Source organism: Mercurialis annua, linkage group LG5, assembly GCF_937616625.2.
Source record: "Mercurialis annua linkage group LG5, ddMerAnnu1.2, whole genome shotgun sequence".
NCBI lineage: Eukaryota > Viridiplantae > Streptophyta > Magnoliopsida > Malpighiales > Euphorbiaceae > Mercurialis > Mercurialis annua.
The window spans coordinates 8,524,434-8,548,713 of record NC_065574.1 but is presented as its reverse complement, the minus strand read 5'-3'; the positions used below and the strand labels follow the sequence as shown (position 1 = coordinate 8,548,713).

At 31.9% G+C, this 24,280-nt stretch overlaps 3 protein-coding genes across 4 annotated transcripts; 1 reads left to right on the top strand and 2 right to left on the bottom strand.

The window, feature by feature from the left end:
- Positions 1 to 1,052: 1,052 nt before the first annotated feature.
- On the bottom strand, positions 1,053 to 4,804 carry LOC126681397 (probable polygalacturonase At1g80170). The gene is made up of 10 exons (XM_050376937.2): positions 4,679 to 4,804; positions 4,310 to 4,444; positions 3,812 to 3,982; positions 3,693 to 3,716; positions 3,119 to 3,313; positions 2,377 to 2,584; positions 2,054 to 2,135; positions 1,877 to 1,985; positions 1,618 to 1,728; positions 1,053 to 1,378 (listed from the first exon to the last, which is right to left on the bottom strand). The coding sequence occupies exons 1-10, from the start codon at positions 4,802 to 4,804 to the stop codon at positions 1,148 to 1,150; spliced, it is 1,392 nt and encodes a 463-aa protein (XP_050232894.1). The 3' UTR covers positions 1,053 to 1,147.
- Positions 4,805 to 7,476: 2,672 nt separating this feature from the next.
- LOC126680218 (flavin-containing monooxygenase FMO GS-OX-like 3) lies at positions 7,477 to 10,652 on the top strand. 2 transcript variants are annotated; one of them, XM_050375284.2, is made up of 7 exons: positions 7,477 to 8,225; positions 8,453 to 8,523; positions 8,993 to 9,145; positions 9,394 to 9,476; positions 9,612 to 9,747; positions 9,898 to 10,009; positions 10,231 to 10,320. In XM_050375284.2, the coding sequence occupies exons 1-6, from the start codon at positions 7,625 to 7,627 to the stop codon at positions 9,958 to 9,960; spliced, it is 1,107 nt and encodes a 368-aa protein (XP_050231241.1). In that variant the 5' UTR covers positions 7,477 to 7,624; the 3' UTR covers positions 9,961 to 10,009; positions 10,231 to 10,320. The 2 variants fall into 2 exon arrangements, with proteins under 2 accessions (XP_050231241.1, XP_050231239.1); XM_050375282.2 differs by having other exon boundaries at positions 7,479 to 8,225; positions 9,836 to 10,009; positions 10,231 to 10,652.
- A 4,504-nt stretch (positions 10,653 to 15,156) lies between these two features.
- LOC126682210 (DEAD-box ATP-dependent RNA helicase 15-like) lies at positions 15,157 to 20,944 on the bottom strand. The gene is made up of 12 exons (XM_050377807.2): positions 20,831 to 20,944; positions 20,613 to 20,752; positions 20,137 to 20,237; positions 18,636 to 18,808; positions 18,301 to 18,532; positions 18,071 to 18,189; positions 17,579 to 17,635; positions 17,312 to 17,496; positions 16,103 to 16,247; positions 15,912 to 15,995; positions 15,754 to 15,817; positions 15,157 to 15,394 (listed from the first exon to the last, which is right to left on the bottom strand). The coding sequence occupies exons 2-12, from the start codon at positions 20,723 to 20,725 to the stop codon at positions 15,384 to 15,386; spliced, it is 1,284 nt and encodes a 427-aa protein (XP_050233764.1). The 5' UTR covers positions 20,726 to 20,752; positions 20,831 to 20,944; the 3' UTR covers positions 15,157 to 15,383.
- Positions 20,945 to 24,280: the final 3,336 nt, after the last annotated feature.

Sequence of the window (24,280 nt, the reverse complement as noted above, 5' to 3'; positions counted from 1 at the left end):
GAAAATTATAAAAAAGAAAAAAAAGTCATTCATACACATAAAGTTTGACTTTAGAATCAAGTAAGTCATCAATGTTCAGAAAGCTTCAAATATGCCCCTAACATCTTAAAGATGAAAATCCAGACCTTCGATTTTGACAACCAAACTCCAAACATCTCATTATGCGTCAAAATCCGAGTCTGATTGTTCTGTTTTAAGACGTTCGGGGCAATATTTGAACCTTTTCGGACATTGAAAGTTTATTTGATTTTGAAGTTAAATTTTAAGAGCATGGATCCTTTTTTTCCTAAAAAAATCATAGTTGTCACCTAATAGAGGAATTATTAGTAATTATCCTTAAAATTAATTAAAACAAAAAAGTCCTTAAAATTAATTCTTGAGGAGGGGCTTAACAACAAAATGAGCAACTTTTTGACTCTGCGTTAGCGCTAAAGAGGCATGGAAAGTAGCCATTTTTTTGGCTCTGCGTTAGCGCTAAAGGGACATGGAAAGTAGCCAGAATTATGGCAAAGATTTGAAGAAATGGCCAAAGATGATTTATATTGCACAAATTAATTTAGGGGTTTCTAAAAATTTAAACTAACCGAATAACTCAACTAAATTAATTTAATTTGGCATAGTAAAAATTTAGTTTTTTTTATTTGACTCGGCTAAAAATATTAAAAAATCAGTTTACTTTTAGTACAGATCAAACCAAAAAATATCAAATTGAAATGCAGAATTAACTAAATTTTTTAGTTCGACTTGGTTCTGAAACGTACAAAATCATTATAAATTTCGATATGATTTGATTTTCAAATCAAATATAAAAGAATCATATGCACACTCCTGCCGTCCTACTTAAATTTAAGGTTTCGTCATTTGATTTTATTTATGAAAACTCTTAGACTCTATTGAACCTACATTAATAATTTTATAAAAATTATAGTTAGCTTTTTTTCCATTTCAATTTTTTTGTCTTTCCTTCGTATTACACATAAAGGTAATGACTCTGCTATTAAGCTATAACTTTGAACACAAAATCTAAATAACAAATTTGCACTTCATTTAGCAATACAACAACAACATTACAGACAAAGAGTCCAGCAAAGCAAGTTGGTCAAAACATGTAAGAACATGAAATTTCTAGGGTTTCGTTTGGTGAAACTTATTGTACAAGGCAAGAAGATGGAGTGACGTATCCTTTAGTGAATCCATGAGCAAAGTTACAGCTAGAAGAGAGCTTGTTGCCTGCTACAGCTGAATCCAATTTAATATTCTCTAATGTTATATCGGTGCACGGAACAATACTGCTGCAGTTCAGATTTATCGCCACCTTCGTCTTCGAACTCCCCGTCGCTCCGTAGTAGCTCACATTGCTTATATGAACTCCAGTATTCTTTCAAATTTACAAACACACAATCCAATAAATTCACCAATTTTAATTGAACTGAAATTTTGTGGGTAATTGATCTTTATAGTATCCGAACTATCGTATTTTTACAATTTGGTGATCAAATTTTAAATTAAGGACAATGTAATGACAGGTTTTCCGGTAAAAAATGCATACGTGGCAGTTAGATTATAAAATTAACTGTATATAATTAAGTAGAATGTGATGCAATTAAGTGTTCTTACAGTAGGTGGAGCTCGAAGATCGCCATAATGTTGATCAATAATTATCGGATTGTCCACATTTTCGAAGGTCAAATTGGAGAAATGAATATTTTTTACATTGCCTCGCCCTACCTATATTTACAAATCAATATTATCAACCAAGTATGTATACATAAATATTTCTAGGTGAGTCCAGTTAATTAATCACGAATGATTATGAATTTTTTTACCGATAGCGCGATAGATTAGGGTTTTTCGACATATTAGGGTATTACGTTACCTGCCATGTTTTGATGCGAACTCCATTGGTAGAGCCATAAAAATGGGCATCATGAACTGTGATGTTCTCTACTTGCACCTCATTTCCTCCTCCTCCTAAGCTTCCAATGCTATACCACCATTTTCTTTAGTAATATATAAAAAAATGTGATGAAAAAACTATATAATATACACTCACCTTATACCATGACCAGGTCCACAACGAACACCAACAATATTGATATTGCTTGTATAATCCCCAATCGAAATACAATCATCACCTATAAATAGTTTTATATCAGTTAAATTTTTTTAAATAGAAAGACCGAAAATGTACAAAAATTTTAGTTAAAATTATTTTCGAGTTTTTTCACTGCACTTTCGATTTTAGTGACTTAAATGAAAAAATTCAAAAGTTCAGTAATTTTTTTATAATTTAACCGGAAAATCTCGATTTTTTTCAGCATCGTCGCAGTAAAAAACTACTTAAGTAAACTTGTAAAATTGTTAAAAAAAACTTACCGGTACCGATAGTCAAATGTTGAAGGGAGACATTATGAGAAGAAGAAATGTGAATGCCATCAGTATTGGGGCTATCTGCAGAAGCTTTTATGTTCAAAAATCTCAAGTCCACATATCGGCATCCAGATACCAGAATGTGACATTGTGGACTATTTACAAAGTATATATTGTTCATTCGAATATCTTCACAATTTTCAAATCTTACTGCCTACAAAATCATTCAATTATAAAATTAATGACAAATATAAAACAATTATAAGATACGAAACATTTGTCGAATATTTCCCGTAAATATAAAATACTAATATCCGGTATAGCCAAGAATTGCACATTTTCAATCCTGAAAATGGTACAATCTTGACTATAATAAATAATTAGCTTAATGTTCCAAATACACGTATCTTTTAGCCCCTTTTTAATTATATCCCGATGTTGTAAAATCGTCATTGTATCCAAATGTGCATATTTGAGGTTCAATTGTACCCCCGATTTTTAATTTTGGACAAGTTTCTTACTTAAGGGGTGAAATTGTTCAAAAACTCTAAATTTCAAGAGTATAATTGTACTTTTTTCCATTCCAAAAAATTCAAATAAATTCTTCATCTTTAAACTCTGATTTAAATTCTTAATTAAATTAATTTAATTAAATCTAAATAAAGTTTTTATATATATAATCAATTTTTTTAAAAAAAGTTAAATTTAAAACTGTCATATTTCTCCGGCCTCAATGCCTTCTTCCAACCCGATGCGCCCCTCCTGTAAACAGCTCTGACTGATCGTCTTGATAAAGACGAATCAGATCTCGTACGTCTTCCATAAAGGAAGACAAACCACCATTCACCATGGGAGACGAACTCTGATTCGTCTTCCATGGTGGAAGACAAACGAACGGCGGGTCAGAGGATGGCATGGGAGTCGGAAAAAGGCGGCGGCAAAACTACAGGCGTGAAACAATAATAATAATATTGATTTATATTAAATAAATAATATTATTTATTATTATTATTATTATTCAAAATTATAAGGAAGAAAAGTTTTTTATTAATTCATAACATCAAAATCTATATTAAATATATACTAAATATGAAGGTTTATTTGAATTTTTTTGCATAAAAAAGAGATCAATTTAATGATTGAGGCACAATTGAACCTCAAAAGTGCATATTGAATACAATTGACAATTTTACAACGTCAGAGTGCGATTATAAATTATTTGAGACATTAGGTCTAAATAATTACTCTTTCTTATCACAAATTTATATTGTTTTAATGTTCAAAATTTAACACACTCTGAAATTTAATAACTAAACACTTACGGTGGGCATTTGGGTGAGACACTCCTGTTAAAAAATAAATTAAAGGTTGGATTAATATCCCATTTTTACCATAAATTTTAATTATATTACTGAAAATTAAAAGGGTAATTTCTTTTTACCTTATTCTTATAGTATCTGCAAGAGACACCCCACCAGTCCTTACCACGGCCATCAATTAGGCCAAAACCAGTTACTGTAAGTCCATGTATGTCCTTAAATGTCAACCATCTTGAAATATCACTTGCTTTCCATTCCTTTGGGCCATTAGGTGCTACAATTGTTCCTGATAACTGAAACAAAAAGAAATTTAAGTACATATCAGTATTTTAAAAACCGAACTGGACTGACTAATTCAACCTCGACACAGAGGTCAGTTTGGATCGAGTTTTCTCTAAAAAGTAAATTTTAGTTTAACCATAAAAAACTGTTAAATAATTTTATCTGTTCATTATAATATGATATATTTATACGTTAGTTGAACCAGATTGAATCAAACTGTGACTGATCGTCGCTCTGGTTCGGCCATGTTTAATATACCGATACATATAGTTGTAGAAAAATTAAATTGCTGATTAAATTTAGATTTTGGGTTGTTAAATTAACTCCATGTGTAATACCATAATGCTAATGTTGGTAGACTTGCAAGGGCCTGAGAATGTTGTAAGAGATAGCAAAAATGTCTTTCCTTTCGGAATTATCAGTGTAGGGTTTCCCAATGCCATGCATGTCTCGTTCCATGACTTCGAAAATGCCTACAACATTGAAATTCAACAAAAAATAGAATCAAACAAATTAATATATATTGTTTTAATAGCACCACTATATAATTTGTATTAAAAGTAAATATATTTTTATACTTCCAAAATCAAACCAAAAACCAAAATTTGGTTATAATTCCAATCAAACCGATTAAAAATTATCGATTTGATTCAATTATTAGATTTAGTTTCTGTTTTGCACGCCCCAAAGCGATAGTAAACTTATACCAAAGAATCGTCACTTTTTCCGTCTCCGGTAGCTCCATAATCCATGACATTGAATACTTGAGCATTAGCACTAATGATCAATATCACAAACATCACCAAGGCATGAATAAATACTTTGATTGACATAGTGTATTGAAAATTAGATGAGAAGCGAGTAAGTGTTTTAATCTGTAATTTGAAATATGATTAGGACTATGGATTTATATGGATTTTTCATTAGCTTCTTAAGGGGGGAAAAATCTATAATACAAATTTTTCTTTCTTGGATTTCCATATTTGTTGTGCATGTACATTACATCTTAGATTATTGTTTAGTGAGGAAATTAATTGAATAATAATGTCAATCAAATCAAAAGAAAAGGGAAACAAATTAGTAGGTTTCTCCAAATTATATCTACATGGATTCTTGTTTCAAATCACTTGCCATGATCAAGCCAATTCACATTTGGTGCTAATGCATGCACGTCACATATATGTGGTCATCCCGTATATGTAGAGTTAATAGCGTAATTGTGACACTAAGCATCACAGAGTATCTACAATGGTTATACTGTTTCTAAGTTTAATCATTACACCATATCCCTTTTTTTTATTAAACTCATTTTTACTACATAATCTATAATAATTAGAATTTAAAAAATAAACTGACAAGAAGTACCACACTAAACTACACATTTTTTTTATAAAAATATATATTTTATTTGTATATAATTTTTTATAGATTATGTATAAATTATTATTTTAAAAAAATATATAAAAAATTATTAAAAATAATATACTTTTTACTTTTCAGAATATCTACAATGGTTATACGGTTTTGGAATTATTTCTCAACAAGCAGAACATGAAGGGGGAGAAGGAGAGGATGAATGTGCTGTAATGACAACAGCTGATGCTTTTATCAGAGTAGTTGGGGAAAAAACGGGATATATTCGAGGACAAGGACGAGGTCCAAAACCGGTGAGTACTACAACTCAACAATTCATCCATGCACGGGTTGCGAGTGAGATAGAAACCATGAGAGAAAAAATACGTGAGGAAATTTGGGCCGAGAGAACCGAGGAACTCCGAGCTAAATTGCGAGAAGAAATTCGAGCCGAAATGCAAGTTGATATGTCTTCCTATGTGAAGAGATCTGAGATTGAGTGTATGGTTCAATCACTGTTTTCACAAAGGTCTTATCAAAGTGAGGCAAGTTCTTAAGCAGGGATTATTATACTAACACAAGTAGTGTTTAAACTCTTAAGAAGGGATTATTATGTACAATGTTTGAATTCGACAAATATTATTTTTGGATTTACTTTATATGAACTTTTGACAGCATTATTTCTTATGATTAAATCTAAAACATTTTTGGCTGCAGTTATGGTTACTACTAATTTAAACATTTGGCAAAAAATTTATTATTATTGTTATATTTTCGGCAACAATTTTAATTGTTGCCATTATTATATTTTTTGCAGCATTTTTTGTTGCTGTCTTTGTTATGTTTTTCAGCAGCAAGTTTTGCTGTTGCTATTATTATATTTTTAGCAGCAATTTTTAGTGTTGCTATTGTTATGTTTTTAGCAGCAATTTATTTTTTACTACCGATAATTTAAGACAACGTTTTATTAGTAGGAACATGCAACAATTTTATTTTTGCTGCTTTATGCTAACAGCAGCAATTTTATCGCTTTCAGCAGCAAAAAAACTTGCTGCTAATTTTAGTATTCCTTGTAGTGAACGTACTAAAATTAGACTACTATGTTAAATACTCAATATTTGATGTATTTGAATTAGGAAAACAAAATATAAAATAGAATAAATCTCAAAAATTAAATTATTTTGGGACTTTTTAAATTTGGAGGTTTTGATATATTTTTAAAATAATTAAAAATATTACCCATAATAAATAAAAATTATAACAAAGCAGAATTCTTTTAGAAGAAAATAATGAAAATTTAAATATAAGATAAAATAAAAATTGACTGTAAAATTTGAAACACTTTTTTTTGGAAATATATATAGAGAATTTAAAAAAAAAATAAGAACTAATTAATATTTCAGATATATTTTTAAAAATATATTAAAATATAGGGTATTGGCGAAACAAATCTCAACATTTAACTTTTTTAGTGATTTAAGCCTAACGATTTCAAACTTTACGAAATAAATCCTAACCTTTTCAATTTTACAAATTATAGTTCAAGTTCTAATTTCAGCCATTTTATCATCTTTTTTAGGCTACAATTTGCAAAAATCCGAAACGATGGAATTTTATTTACAAAATTTAAAACGTTGGGATTTTATATACCAACAATATGGCTGCCACATAAGCAAATAATGAGGTTGAGATACAAAATGTAAAAATTGAAAAGGTTAACATTTGTTTTGTAAAGTTTTAAACGTTGGGTTTAAATCGTAAGAAAAAGTAAAACGTTAGAATTTGTTTTTTCAATACTCCTTAAAATATTTATCTAGTGGAGTGCAATTTATTTTTTAAATATATTATTTCCTTAAATTTGATCGCTAAATAAAAAATAATATCAATTAACATATTTAATAAATTTTGTAAAAAAGACATTCAAGTAAGAACAAAGAGAGTAGCAGACTAGCAGCTGCTATACCTAATAAAGATAAAAAAAAATGAATATCTAATAAAAAAATTAATATATATTTTGTTGAAAAGGACATTCAAGAAAGAACAAAGACAGTACTGAGCGGCTATTACTTTATTCAAATAGTTTGATCTCCACTCCATCAACACTGTTAATAATCTCCAAAGAGAACAAAATAATTTATATTAATTCTTTATTCAAATTTAAACTAATAAAATTTATGAAGTCTCTGAATTCAGAATTTAATAGTAACCAATAAACGATGAAAAAATTAATCAACTCCGATCAAAATATATTTAATCCACGCTATGCATTCAGTTTATTCAGCAATTGTTAGTGTCCATTAATGGCCCAAAACAAATGCCGCCACAGATGCAAAGTCGCCGTGATCGGAGCAGGCGCCGCCGGTCTTGTGACGGCACGTGAACTTCACAAAGAAGGCCACGAAGTGGTAGTGTTTGAGAGAGAATTAGCTCAAATAGGTGGCACCTGGGTGTACACTACGCAGTTTGAGTCAGACCTTATCGGTCAAAACCCAACCCGACCCATTATCCACAGCAGCCTATATGAATCCCTCCGGACCAACCTGCCCAGAGAGGTGATGGGTTTTATGGACTATCCATTTGTGAGTGGAGAGGGTGAAGGGAGAGACCCGAGAAGGTTTCCGGGTCATAGAGAAGTGTTATTGTATTTGCAAGAGTTTGCTAAGGAGTTTAGGATTGAAAAAATGGTGAGATTCTGCTGTGAAGTGGTTAGTGTAGAGATGGTTGATAAAGTCAACGACAATGGTGGATATTGGACAGTAAAGTCAAAGTCAAACAAGGAAAAAATAAGCCTTGAGAACGACCATAATGATGATGATGATGATGATTTTCTGTACGAGGTTTTTGATGCTGTTGTTGTTTGTAATGGGCATTACACAGAACCTCGTATAGCTGAAATTCCTGGTATTTTTCATTTCATCATCAAAACCTTTTGTTTGTATTTGCTAATCCCATCACTATCAAATCCCGGGATGTGGACCGCCTGCAAGCCCACGTACCTGGCAAATCCGGACTATAATGGCCAGCAGACCAATCCCAAGTCCCAACCACCTCTTTTTTGTTGGTTCAATTGACCGTTGATTATTGCTTAAAGTGTTTGAATTAATGTGCAATTTGTTGTATTCTTTTAGGTGTCAATTTATGGCCTGGGAAGCAAATTCATAGCCACAACTACCGTACTCCTAAGCCCTTCAGGGATCAGGTATGCCTGAGAATTATCTATTATCAGATTTTGTACTTGATGTGAAATTTAGTTGCACTAATGCGAGTGTAATTATGTAAAGAGTAAATTCTGTTAGCATTTGCTTAATGTAGCTTAAATGCAGTCATATACGTATTTGTCCAGGCCCTTTTGAAGCTATAAGTTTATAAAACATATCATGGAAAGAGGTTTGAGTTTCATTGTAACAAAGATTATGCAGAATTTCTTTTGTCTTGGACTATGGAGTGAACTAATAACAGTTGACGAAGATAGTTCCCGGAGAGCACCTTTTATTAGGTCGTTCAAACAGTGACTGTATGACACTATTGAACCTCAAAATACTCAAACTGGAAAAATAAGTAGAACTGTTAAATTCATGTTGTGCAATCCAGGGCTTATTGCATCTCCTCTATGTGTGATATTTTGTTATCAACTGCGCTGACTTGCTAATAATCCATCTTCTTGGTAGGTTGTAATTATAATAGGCGGTGCCTTCAGTGCCGTTGATTTATCAAGTGAAATAGCAGGGGTCGCCAAAGAGGTCCATGTTGCATCAAGATCAGTTCCAGAGGATACATATAAAAAACAGACTGGATATGATAAAATGTGGCTTCATTCTATGGTAAAAGCAATGGAAGAGAGTTTATGGATAGGTGTTTGGTCTATGTTGCACAGAAACTTCTCTGACTTCTATGCTTCATTCTGGAAACCTTTCTCAAACTTAGGAACTCTATATTTAAAATATATTCTTTAGTAGTTATCATTTTTTTCATCTCCCATTTCGGCATTTTCCGTTTCTGTGTTACTTAGTTCTGGTACTTGGATACTGTTTGGCCTAAAATATGTCTTCTGTTCATTGAAATAATGCAGATAGAGAGTTGCAATGAAGATGGTACTGTAGTTTTCCAGGATGGTAGTGTTGTTCTCACAGATATTATACTGCATTGCACCGGGTATTTGTTTTGTTATTTAACTCGCATCACAATTATTAAGGAATAAGCTGTCCTGTAGACTCATGTTAAATGACACACATAGGTGAGGGTAAATCATATATTAATTACTGAATGTTGGAACTTCAACTGTTGAAGGTATAAGTATCACTTCCCTTTTCTCAATACACACGGCATTGTGACTGTGGATGATAACCGTGTTGCATCGCTCTACAAGCATGTCTTTCCCGCCATCTTGGCGCCATGGCTTTCGTTTGTCGGAATAGCATGGAAGGTTAAACTCTATGACATTTATGTGTATTTTGGTTGGATGTTAAGATGTATTGCTGGAAATAAATCTATTGCAAATTATTTGCTGTTAGATATTCCCTTTCCCAGCATTTGAATTTCAGAGCAAGTGGATTGCTGGTGTTTTGTCTGGTAGGATTATGCTTCCGTCGCAAGAGGAGATGATGGAAGATATCACCGCCTTTTACTTGACGCTTGAAGCTTCTAAAGTTCCCAAGCATCACACACATTGCCTGTTTAATTATCAGGTAGTAGGCCCCATGTTCGCCGTTCATGTAATCTGTCTTAATCAATTTATAGTAATGTTGGTAATTGGAACTTCAATTGCCATCTCCTCGCTTATTCCAAAGATACCAAACTAGTTGAGCAGCTGAGGAAGGACTTTCTTTTGATTATTTTGAAGATAAGTTGATTTCTTTTGATTGTTTTGCTTGATTTTCTGATAATTTGGACTGTCATTTTTATGCAGGCTGATTACATCAACTGGCTTGCTGCACAATGCCAATGTGCAGGCATTGAAGATTGGAGAATAAAAATGTACAACTTAACCGGCAAGGAGAGGATAAACCGACCAAAATCATACCGCGATGAGTGGGAAGATGACCACCTAATCTTGGAGGCTCATCAAGATTTCGAGAAATACGTGGATAAACCGGCATTACACATCGGAAGATGACAATCAAATCTTGGAAGCTCACCAGAAGTTCATGGTATTAAAATTTGTTCCTTCATTTTATAGCTGATCCATGAGCACTATTGCAGCTAGCAGTAAATTGTTTTCTTGATCTTACACTTTTATTTAATTTAATATTTTCTAAGCTAATGTTGGTGAAAGGCACATTTTCACTACAATTGAGATTAATTGATTGCTATATCTATTGTTGGTGTGCATTTTTTGGTTCACAATAATTCTGGTCTATAATTATTGGGTTCGTTCCATCTGATAAGAGTAAGTGTGCATATATATGACAAGGCAAATTTTATTTTTCACTTCATATCATATATATTTAATCTAATTAATGAGACTTTAGATTTTTTTTTAAATTAATTTTTATTTTTTGAGAAAACAATTATATTTTCAACACACAAAACAAGAGAAGAATTAATGTTATTTGATGTTCTTAAAAACTTGGAAAAAAAAATTAAAAAAAAAAGCCAAAAAGTTTCCCTTGCCGAAAACCTTGACACTAAATAATTACCCACGCAAAACTTCGTGTTCGTCGCTGAATTCTTTTCTGTCAGTAAAATGTCAATTCTTTTTAATAATTTACTGATGAAATTGCAACAGAAAAACTAAACATTTACGACGGAAAATCCACCGTTAAATTAACCTTCTTGCATGGACATTTTATTTGTCCGCCACTAGAGTGCTCAGGATGTTGCAAAGAAAATTTTATAAACTCATCCATATGATGAACAAACTCCATAGTTAATAGCCCATCCTTAATTCTTCCATTGTACATCCAATCTCGATCAGACTGCATTTATGTACAACGCACGAAATACATTGTTTAGACATTTTAATCATAATATATGATCGCTAATTCAATTAAATTACCTTTCCTCGATAACATTTTATGCATAATCTAAAAAATTGACAGCCTTCCGACATAATTCTTCAAGTGCACGATATAATATATGATGAATAACGCGGAATAATCCGAAAGAAAATAGTTTTATTAAGCATATATTAAATAAGCACTCAGAGAACATACGCCAAAAATAGTCAAAAATAATTTTAGTGTATGCATATATTATACGCGAAATACATAGAAATTACTTTTGCAAACCGTTCACAAAATTGTGCCATTCAGTACACAAGATAAATTTTCAACGGCTAAATATCATAACAATTTAATTTAATTCCTTAATTATTATATGTTAATTTATGATATTTAAAAAAAAGCCGAATACCATGGTTTTGTATGTGAAATCCGTTGGTAATTGTTGGTGTCTTACTTTCCGACGAGTTTTGTTAGTAATATTATTTGTCGGTATTCCATGATGGCCGTCGATTATTCTTTATCGAAGGCCTTTCCAACTAGAGGCTGCTAAATATGATCAATATTGGTTTTTATTTGTTATTATTTGCTTGATATTTGATAACATGGACTGTCATTTTTATGCAGGCTGATTACATGACCACCTAATCTTGGAGGCTCATCAAGATTTCAAGAGATACGTGGATTAACCGGCATATATAACACTTCTGCCATGTTTGGTTCATGGAATTGGTGCGGAATGAAATAGCTATTCCGTATAGAATGAAAATTTTTTACTTTGATTCATGGAATAGGTATTTCACGAAATTGTTATTCCATGATTTTGTGGAATAGGTACTCCTCTCAAAAACTAAAGAATGGCTATTTCATTCCTTATGGAATAGCTATTCTATTCCATGCTATTACATTCCATGAACCAAACATGGCCTTCGGAAGATGACAATCTAATTTGGGAAGCTCACTAGAAAGTTCATGGTATTGAAAATTTGTTCCAACACAGTAAATATTGTTGAACTGCAAGTTTCTTAGGCCTCACTTGGTTGGGTGTGAATTCAATAAGGAAGTCACGTAGATAAGAAAAGCAAAATTCCAATGGAAGGGGAGAATGGGGACCGGTGCTTTCTTTTACGGGCCTGAAAAATAGCATTTTTTTCTCATTTGATTCATTTTTGCCAATCTATTTTCCGGAAAGTTAGGGGTTACTTCCCTTTGATTAGGAAAATGACTTCCCTAGCAAAACCTAGGTAAGTTCTACTTCCCTAGTTAAATTAATTAAACTACTATTATATTCCTACATTTAATTAGCCAATTTAGTTACTGTGAATAATGTTGACTTTTAATTTTAATTAATTAAAAATAAAATACAACTTTCCGGAAAATTATTAAGTGAAACAAATAATGAAAATTTTAAATTCCTCCACACTAACTTCCTCAATAATCAACTTTCCAAAAAATAAATTTCCCGAAAATTATATATTTTTGAATCAAGTGAAGCCTTAATTAATTTTAATCCTTTAGCTCATGAGCATTATTGCAGCCACCAGTGAATTATTCTTGATCTTCCACTTTTATTTAATCTAATTTTTTTTCCTAAGGTAACGTCGGTAAAAGGCACATACTACAATTGAGATTGATTAAGGAAAAAAGCACATTTTCACTACAATTAAGAGTTATAAAAAAGTAATATTATTTAACTTTTAATAATTTAATTTAAAATTTAGTTTTTGTTATTTATATCTATAATTATCTTTATTTGCATTTGTCCATATACTATAGCTATTTTTAATTTAAAAAGTATTAATGGAGATAGTAAGCGCTCTCTCATCTAGTAAACTGATACGCATATTTTATATAGGGTTTTTCTAAGTATTTGATATAATATTATTGCATATTTTTGAAGATATTATGCTTGGAAAGGTGTTTATTTTGTAGGTTTATGCGTATGGAGTGAAGCGTAGCAATTTGGAGCAAATTGGAGAAAAGCTGGAAAAGGTGCCTAGTTCCTCAAAAGTGTCTAGTTCCTAAGAACCAGGCACTATTGAAGAACTGGCCCGGATTACTTTCTGCGAATTCTTTGTGGCCAATTCCTCAAAAGTGCCGAGTTCCTAGGAACCAGGCACTATTGAGGAACTGGCCCGGATTACCTACGAACCTAAAACGTGAAAATTCTTTTTCAACGCGGATTTGGATCCGATTTCAACTACAACTCTTGCAACACATCAAGGACTCTTCCGCTATATAAAAACATCTCAAGATCATGTATTCTATCTAGTTTTTCATTATTTCTATTCTACAAATAATTTGTCTTAGGTTAATTTTCTTTTAGTCCTTAGTTTTATTTCAAGACTTAAATCTTCGAAGCTTTGATTCGAAGACTTATTTTCAGAATAATTCCAGGTTTTAATTCAAGTATTTTTATTTCAATCTCTTGTTTTAATTATGTTCATTATTATTAAATTCTTAGTTAATTCAAGTATGTCTAGCTAAATTTCTTGACTTGGAATATTGTGAGTAGTATGGATGCTAGGTTTAAATTCTGAAAACTAATTTCTATATCTTTCTTTGCTAATGCAATCCTTAGTTATTGAGAGTAATGCTTGTGATTGAGTAGCTAACAATCATATGAACTTAGAATAAATTGTGAGGAGGGGACTTAAGCAATTTAATTGGAAAAGGGTAACCAAGGCATAATTATAAAGCATTGTCCGACCACCATGTTTGCGTTATGTGGTCTATGTGGATAACTAATCGATAATGCGTTGATTATAAATTGCCGTTTATCTTCTATTATTCTGTAAGCCGTGACAGTAAGGGTGATTCGGAGTAACGGGTTGTAATTAATAGGCTAGCAACATTATAGAAATATTGAGCTAGTATCTTCGATCTATCCTCCATTGCATGTAACAATTAAAATTGATTGATATAAATTAGATTTGTAAGGCATCGATAATCCATACGAAAGCAATATTCTGAGTTATTTGTCGTTATTGTTTATTCCTTAGATTATTATTTTCTGTTTTTATTAGTTTTAATTGAAATCACACAAACCTCATCTTTGTTAGTTCAAATAATTCTTAATTAACTATTTTGGTACTAAATTCAATTCCTCGTGGGTTCGACTTTTACTTATCATTATATTACTTGATTTATCGACATCGTACACTTGCGATTTTGTGTATCATAAACCATTTCCTGATATGATTACATATGTAATTTCTCACCATAATCCATGAATATTTCATTCCAAAAGTTGAGATCATTATAGGCTAAAACAAATCAGAAATTTATTTCTTGCATATGTACTTTATTCACTAATATGAAAAAATCAAGTAAAGTTGGAACTTGGAAGTACATAACGTTTTGGAACTAGAGTTAGATCCCTAAATCATTAGGTTAATTAATGATCAAGTTTGCCCCATAAATCTCCATCCAAATCAACCACTATACTATCAAAAATAATTACTAAATGTTTTAAAATACACTAATTTTTTTTTTTGAAGACTAACATACCTACTTTAAATTTTTAACAATTTAAAGCACAAACTATAAATTTTTTACACAATTCAAAATACAATGTAAAAAATTAAGATGAACAAATATACATACCTATATCCACATCAATACTTTTTTATTATCAAACTAAGAAAAAATAATAATTACGTTTAAATTACCATAGTTGAAAAAATTGTAATAAAATTGCAAAACATTAAAGATCATAATTTCTTTTAAAAATGAACACTTTAATCTACATATACAAGTGACCTACAATAGCTATACTTCCACGGTTCCACCTTAGAACTAGAACAGGTAAAAGCAATCCGCAACAAATTTAGAATAGTCCAATACCCTCACAAAAATTAAATATTTAAAAGATAAAATACAACAGAGATATTAAAAAAACAAATAACGACTAACCACCCCAAAAATGTACCAAGTACTTGCTGAAAATTAAATAGGTTTTAGCTAGGACATAATATCTAAATCATCAAAATTATCCAATCAAGACATACTTAATTACTCCTGCATTAATAACCTACATAGTACAAGATAAAGCATCAAAATCCACTTGGAACTTGTCCCGTCCATCGAGCTCCCAGTGGCATGCGCCATAACATGACGATCATGATGGCACTGCATATAAGATAAGAAAAAACTGTAAGGCTCTGAAAAGGAAATAGAACTCCCATCTGATCACCTTGAGCATAATAAGAAAGAAAGCTGCTCCTTATTGCTAGAACAATAAAATATTTGTTCATGGCACAATTTGACACGTCCAATATATTGATGTCATTAATCAGCCCATTAGGTTCCATCAAAAGGTTCTTATCATTTAGAGAGGATAAGTAATAGGTTCCAAGTACTTTATGATAACAGCGATGATGTTTATGAATAGCTATTGAACTAATAATTTTATTAGAAACAGGCCAGAAACCAAATCAAGAATAGAGAGAGAGAACTTTCAAAAGCAGCGATACTAGGTGAGATCTTACTGTATGTGGAAGTATCAATCTGTTCAGGGAGCTCCTTTATATCTACCTCAAACCTTGCTTGAACCTGAAACCATTACAATGTAGATTATGATTAATAGCTGGAAGGACAAGAAAATGCACTAATCATCCAAGGAAACCTCTTTGGAGAATAACATTACTTGATTCAGAACATCGGAGTCTGATGCAGATGAGACAAATGTAATTGCAAGGCCCTTGGTGCCAAACCTACCAGCCCTCCCCACCTATCAGTCACAGTTGAAATTGCAGTTTAGGAAACCCATTTTTTAAAAGTTCTTGTGACGCCTATTTTCTCGAACCATACAGAGAAATAAAGGTGCATAATCTATACCCTGTGCAAATATGAATCAGCAGAATCTGGCATGTCATAGTTGATAACAATGTTAACACGTTCAATATCAATGCCTCTTCCAACCAAATCAGTGGCCACAAGTATTCGCTTGTGACCCTCCTTAAAACTCTTATACTTCATCAACCTAAATTCAAAGAAACACAGAATATCAGGCACCTGTTGAAAGTACAACTTAAAAACTCAAATTTTCAATTAAATCTGACTCTTATAGAATCGGAAGAGTTTACTCAACAAAAAACATTCTTGTTTCCTCTAATGTCTAACTTGCATATGATTTAAATATTGTTTAACAGTTTGGATTCTAAGATAATAGCTGCAAGTTTAACAGTTTGGATTCTAAGATAATAGCTGCAAGTCATGAATAAAGAGACCAGCGCAACAATTCATTAATAAAATGAAGAGAAAAAATAGACGTATGGGAAAGGAAGAGAAAAAAAAGAGAGGAACTGTAGTACTACTTTAGAAGCTGGCAAATAATGTCAAATACCCTAAGAACAAGTCCTCAAATCCAGTTTTCTTTCACTTCCACAAAACACAGGTCAAGCTTATTGACAATTTCCCAAGCTTCTCATATAACTATGGATGCAACTAAAACAACCTTCTCCAATGGGTAATCTATGTTGTAAGCTGAGAAACAGATTCAAGTATAAAACCCAAACAAAGTGTGAACGTTATCAACCTAGAGAATACTAGATCAAATTCCATGCCTTTTGACAAATAGACACAACATGCTGCATAACTTCAGCCCTCATATAAATTAATCAGATACAAGTCTATGCCAAGCTGGGCAGGCGCCCATGTACTAATTTTTCAAAATGTTGTTTTATTCAACATAAAGAGATGGATAAGTGTCAGATCCAACTAGCAAATAGCAAATCTAACCCATATGTAGCAACTTCCTCAAGAACAAAACAACACCACCATTTTGAAAGCAAACAATTCTATTACAGATGCAATACTTGTTTCGGACAGCTATAAAGCATGTTAAGGAAAATAAATGATAGGGCCAGCAATCCCACCCACCCAACTCGACCAAAGTTACTCAAAGGTGCATACATGATTAGTAAATACACAACTATAATCGAGTATCATAACTAATACAGCAAGCAGATAGCACCAGATTCATACATAAAGTTAGATGTACAGTTCTGGTGGACATCAATAGAATGCCAATGTGAGAATAAATACCTGTCTTCCTGAGTCATTCCAGAGTGAATGCATATGGAAGGGAAGTTGCACTCCACCAACAACTTATTCAGTTCAGCAGCTCTGCTCACACTCTTGACAAAGATGACAACTTGGTTGAAATCCAGAGCATCAAGCAGGTCATTCAACTTTCTATTTTTCTCCATTTCAGTCAATTTAATGTAGTGCTGCAACAAAAAGCAGCCATCATCAGATAATTATTAGATAGAATTATAGAAATATCTCAATGTGCTACCATGCTATACATACCTGTACAAGGCCGTGAAGAGTCAACTTGGCCTCATCATCTACATAAATTTCCATAGGCTGGAAGTGCCAAACATCATAAAAAAGGAGAAATTAGGGAAAATGATCACACTAAAATTACCCAAAGCTAGGACCATCCAAGCTTTTTAGCTATTTTGGATACACAAGACAAATACTAGTAGTGTTATTTAAAATAAATAACTATATGAAAAATTTCACAAAATAGGTTGGCTGAGATAAAAGAAGGGATTTCTCCTATCACTACAAGAGGAGGTGTTAAAAAAATAACATTCTTACAAAAATAAGTCAAATAATTTGGGGGTTTTTTCTGTTCAAGTGGTTTTTCAAAAAAACATCTAGAAACTATGTCCTTTCTCCCTACAATAGCAATGTAATAGAAGAATACCACCAAACCTGCTGTGAATCATACAAGTCACGAAATCACATTAAAAAATAATTCAGTGTAAACATCAATAAGCGGACGGAGAATATTACATCTTGCATAAATTTCTTGCAAACAGGGCGTATTTCCTTGCTGAGTGTAGCTGAAAACATCATAACTTGCTTGTCATGAGGAGTCATCTTAAAAATCTCCTGCACATCTCTCCTCATGTCTGTATAAAAAGGTAAAAACATCAAATAATAGCAACAAATTTATCAGGAGAATACATAATTGAGACAAGAAAAACATATTTTCCTTTCTTGCATTCAAATTAAGAACATACCAAGCGATTCAAGCATCTTGTCACACTCATCTAGTATAAAATGCCTCACATTCTTCAATCCAAGATCTTTATCTCTCGCCAGGGCCAATATTCTTCCAGGAGTTCCAACAACAATATGTGGGCATTCATTTTTTAGTAATTCCTTGTGCACCTTGATGTTGACACCACCATAGAAGACAGCAACTTTTATATCGGGCAAATAAGTACTGAACCTCTCAAACTCATGGCATATCTATGAAAAGAGGAGGAATCAAACATTAAAACTAAAAAGGAACACAACTCAAAAAAGAAAAATCATAACACTGCTGAAACACAATCGTAACTAAGAGGAATACCTGATATGCCAATTCTCTTGTATGGCACAGCACAAGCGCAGCAACTTGACCAGCAACAGGCTCAATCTGTTGCAGAGTGGAAAGAACAAAAACAGCAGTCTTTCCCATTCCAGATTTAGCTTGGCAGATAACATCCATTCCCAGAATAGCTTGAGGGATGCATTCATGTTGTACTAGTGAAGGAAACAAAATTGTAGCGGACGAATCCTCAGTAAGTATAAAGATCTTCCAGATCCATTTAAAGGAAAGGATTATGGAAACCAGTTTCTTGCTGAAATTAAGGTTTTCAGCAAGTATAGTTAGTAGAATTTACCTGCATTGCATTAAAAATGTAAAGAGTCAGAGAAAATACAAACCACCCAGCACGAATACAGGACATAATGTAAGATAGGAAAAATCTTGGCCACATTGTTCTAGAGCTAGAAAAACAGTTCTATTTACAAAAATATTCCTTCATACATTTATATTAAGCCACAGGGACATGCAAATGCGTAAAATTTAAAACAGGCATGAAGAAGTTACAATCACATCCTAGCATGGCAAGAGAGAAAACGTAGAAGCAAGAATCACAGCTTAAATGAAAGATAAATAGGATAAATGATGCATAAGAAATCGCAGGAAAGCTGGATAGAGACAGGACGGACTGCAAACCGAAGTTAATTGCAATTATAAATTAAGAAAAACCTTTGACAAACAAATGAGAACTAAAAATTCTACTAATAATTAACTGACTGAATTCCAAGCTACCAAACTAATTGTGATCCAAAACGGTAAACAACCAAAGGGAACGGAAAAGGATTTCAAAGGAATTTAGGCCTCTAGCCACAATCCTATATTAACTTCCAAAGGAAACCATAAACCTTAAAATTCATTGAACCTTATAATTATTAGTCACTTAAGCAAAATAAATTCCAACAATGATGTCTGATTCCTTTTAATTCTTTTTAGATTCTGTAGTTTCTATCTTTCAATACAGGTCATACTTTCATCTTACTAGAATAAGAAAACAGCTGAGTGGTGGTGGGATGTCTAGACTCCTACTTTGCTAGTTTCGGCGACCCTCTATGATGTGTGGCTTTGCATAAACAAATAAAAATTAAAAAACTATAAAACTATAAAATAAATATCTTATGGTTCAAACATTAAGAATGCACTTTGAAAGCCCCCAAACCCTCAAAAATAGAAGCATGCCTTGTGCACATTAACTGCTCCTCTGTGTAGTTTTCATGCATATGCGAATACATATAAAATCAGCCACCTAAGAGGTTATAGTTAGTCTAAAAAAATGGTCGTAACAGACAATCCATTTCAAACTGAGATCTAAAATCTGTAAAATTAAGTATAGACGATGTTGAAGCAGGCAACCATGATATATGCTATTATAGAACTAGAAAAAAAAAACAATAAATGACCAGGGATTTTCAGTTGCACAGTGAAAGCGCATAGGTAAAGCCTTCTGCCCCTCACAACCAAATATAAAATAAATGGATAAAGAAATTGCCTTCAGAAGGATGTTCAAATCCAGAATCTATAATGGCCCGTAGAAGCTCTGGCTTTAACAAGAAGTCTCTGAAACCTGAACTGTGAATCCCGACGTAACCCCTGTATTATAACAAGTCAACAAAATGAATATCTACCAACTCATTCCAAAAAGACAATTAATACATAAACTATTTAAGTTGTCATTTGCCCCTTCAACTTGCAAGAGATAGTTAATTAGAACATATTTTAACTTAATGATCAATTTAGTCATCAACTAGAATTTTTTTACCAATTTTCCCCATTGTAGCATAAAATTATTATCAGAGGTGAGCTACACACGCCGAATCAAGGGTGAAAATTGGGTAAATTGATAAAAAAAAAAAGCTAAGTTCATGTTCTACACCATATTCAGATTTAGTAGGCTAGTAAATAAATTTTAAGACCTAATTTAAAATAACTTAAACCATTAAATTAAGGAGAGAAAGAAAAACAAACTTTTTCGCTGTATCAGCGGCTTTAGCAGTGACGGAATCAGGTGCTTTTTCGTCTTCCTCCTCATAGTCGAGAAGCTCCTCCTCGTAAGCGTCGTTATCCTTAACTTCACCCATTTTAATTACTTATACCTGAACACAGACCTAAATTCAAATAAAATTTCTAAGGTTAGGGTTTTAAAAAAATTATAAAACCCGAAAGAAAAATGGAAATTTTCATACCTTCTGCAGAGAAAAGACAGTTCCAAGTAGAGACAGTATAAAATTGCAGTTAAGAGCAGAAAAAACAATTGAAAAAAAATGCAAACTGAGTGAGGAACTGGAGAAAAAGAGCTAGGGTTTTGAGGTGAATGAAGAAGATATAGGAATTTTAGGAAGCGGAGGGCAGTGAGAGAATGACCAAATTGTCCTTTGTATTTGTGTGGTGATTCCTGGAAAATAAGGGTGGCAGTGGCCGATATGTAAAAACACATGTTCATTTTTTTGATTTGTATAATATTTAGGGATGGGCCAAACCGAATAAACTGACCGAACCAAACCGAAAATTAGGATCAATAATTCAGATTGGCTCCAGATATTGCCGCTCTTGGAATTTCCTGAATATTGAGAGGAGCTAACTTAACTTTTTTTTATCTTTTTTCCAAAATGGTAAATTTACCTTAGGAAAAGGATAAAAAAAGGAAAAAAATCCTTGTACTTTTTACAAAAATATAGATCAACTTTTTTACTTTTTTTAGATATAATTAAGTATTTTTTATTTTTAAATAGAACAAATAACTTCTTTCGTTCAGCACCATTAGAAACACTCGTGAATAGCTAACATATCTTTCATAATCATATAGGAAAAAAGTTCAAAAACATTTTTATTGTTTAAAGTATTTACCGAAAATTTAACGAGGTAAGTGTCCTAAAAGTAAACTAAAATAGTTTATTCGTTCGATTTTAAAATAATGAGGGTTTAATTGTTCAATTTTCAAAACAAGAGAGCTTAATTGTGTCTAAAAAGATAAAAAGGTTGATCTATACTTTTTATAAAAAATCGAGGGTTTTTTTGTACCTCGTTACTTTATAATTCTTAGAGTTGTAAATTATCGGTGCATTTTCACTAAAATATTTCTCACATTAAACTTATTTTTTCATTGGATTAACCCATTCTTTCGCCAAAAATCACATTCCCCCTTAATTTTTCTTAAAATGCAATAAAAATGATGTTTTCTATAATAAAACTAACTTTATGTTGATTTTTGTAATTTTCTTTTATATTTTATCTACCTAAATGGATTCTCTTTAGTTTTGTCGTTTTTCTTATGGCTTCTCCGGTGGCTCCGGCATCTGTTTGGCGGTTCGGCATCTTTCTGACGGCTCTGGCTTTCCTCCGGCAATTTCGGCGTCCTCCTCGGCGTATTCGGTGTTTTCCGGCGAGTTGGAAGATTATATTTACAAATTTAAAATGTTTACTGCTAATTTTAGTGTTTAGATTATTAGATCAACAACTTTTTTGTTGCAATTATTTGAATTTACATTTTTATACCCATTTGCCTAAATCTATTATTATATTTAGTATTTATTCAGTGTTTTTGGTGGCTTTTAACTACTTAAAAGAACTTAGAAGATCGGTGTAATATTCAGCGCAGTTGGTGTGGTTAAATTCGAAACTTTCATAGTCGAATTATCAATGAACAATTATTTTTAGTCTTATAATTTTTTTATTTATAAAATAATTTTAAATTTTACTTGAACATTGTTAAAATAAAGGTAAAGAATATAGGCTAAATTTATATTGAAGTTTTTGTACTGTTGTCTTTTATTTCACTTGATCCTTAACAAATTTTTTATATTTAAACGACGATGTTTTTTTATAGTTTCATCCACAAAAAGACCATAAGTGTACAAACAAAATAGTTAAGGGACTGCTTAAATCAAATGTAAAAAGTTTATTAAGGACCAAGTGAAAGAAAAGCTAATAGTATTGGGATATTATGATTGAGTTATCCATACATATATTAATGTTTTTATTGAAATCATGTTTAATTTCATTTAATAAATGATAAAGTTAATTGCTAAATAATTTAATCAGATGATCATTATTGCTAAGTTTTTGTTTAGTTTAAAATTTGATGACTATTGGGATCATAAGAAAAAGTAAACAATTCGTACATGCAGTGGAATGACCAGTACCGAAACAAAACTGGCTATTCCTTCTAAACTACAAATAACTCTGCTTCCTGAAAGAAAAATAACTCTGCTTCAAAAAAACAAAAAAAAAAAGTTTACAAATAACTCACTTATACAAATAATTGCTTCCCAAACTTTAACTATCATAAACTAATACACAACAATCTCTGCGTTTACAGAATTTGTCAATGAGAAATCGCATAGAAATATAGAAATTGCATAGAAAGTGATCATGAGTTCACATAAGCATTCTTCTGAAAACAAAAGACTTCTTGGACTTGGCGGTAGAGCACGGCTTCAAAACTCAGTCCTCCGTTGTTGCCGTTGCTGTTGTTGTTTTCTTACAAATGCAACAGCAGTAGACCTTGTATTCAAATGACAGGATTCGATCTTTCTCGAAAGACTAAAGACAAATTCCAACATTTATGAAATGCAATTCTGCTCACCATATCACCAAGAATTACAAAACACTGATTTTAGGATCAATCAACTTATAAGTTTTGCAAAACAAACAGGTTATATCTATATTATGCAGAATAAGTGGGTTATATCTTCAATGGTATTGAGCAATAACTGAATCTAAGAACGTTATACTATTCGACCTCACTATCAGGATACTTACGCAATGCAGCAGCATGAACAGGACGATAAGCTGCAATGTACCTGTGAATAGTTATACCATTACACCGGACTAATTTCAAAGAGGTATCATAAGCGGCCACCATATCATTGGCTAAGAAGACCTATTCGGCCATCTCAAGCATAACTTCAGTCATCTTTGCTCGCAGGAACACCAACAAGATTAGGGTTTGGTTTTATTTTAGTAGATGAAGAAATAGAGATTAAAGAACAAGAAACAGGCATGGCAGCGAGTAAAACTCGATTGCAGTCAACAATGAAAAACAGAAGACAAAGAAGTGTTGTTATGGAAAACTTATGCATAAAAAAGACCAGTTGTAACTATATATTGGAACGCTTTCCAATTTAATTTATGATATGGAAAAGTTTTCCAAGTGAAACAAAGATTGATTATGATTATTAGTAGCAGCTTGCATCCAAAGTTACAAGTAGGGTAGTTAATTTACTCACTGTTTGTTGCTTAAAAAGATATGCAAAATCTTGTATTAGTTGGCTTAGCACAGAGTGTGAAGTGCCTTTTTGATCAATGTTTACTCTGGAGGAAGAAATGTAAAGAATCACAAACAAACTCTAATTTACTCCTTACATTTAATTTTGATAAACTAAATATAAGGTAATTATAATTAAAACTAATTACTTCATTAATTGAAATTAAATACTTTAAGTAAGAATATTATGTTTGTTTGAAATCAAATATAAAATTTTCAATTTTAACACAAGCAAATCTTCCTATAAAGCAAATTACAAAAATTAATTGATATTTCTTGCTCTACAATTTTAAATTTTTACACAACTGGAAGATGTTTTGCAAGACTATTAGCAAATAACTGATTTTTAATTTAGATTATTAAAATGATA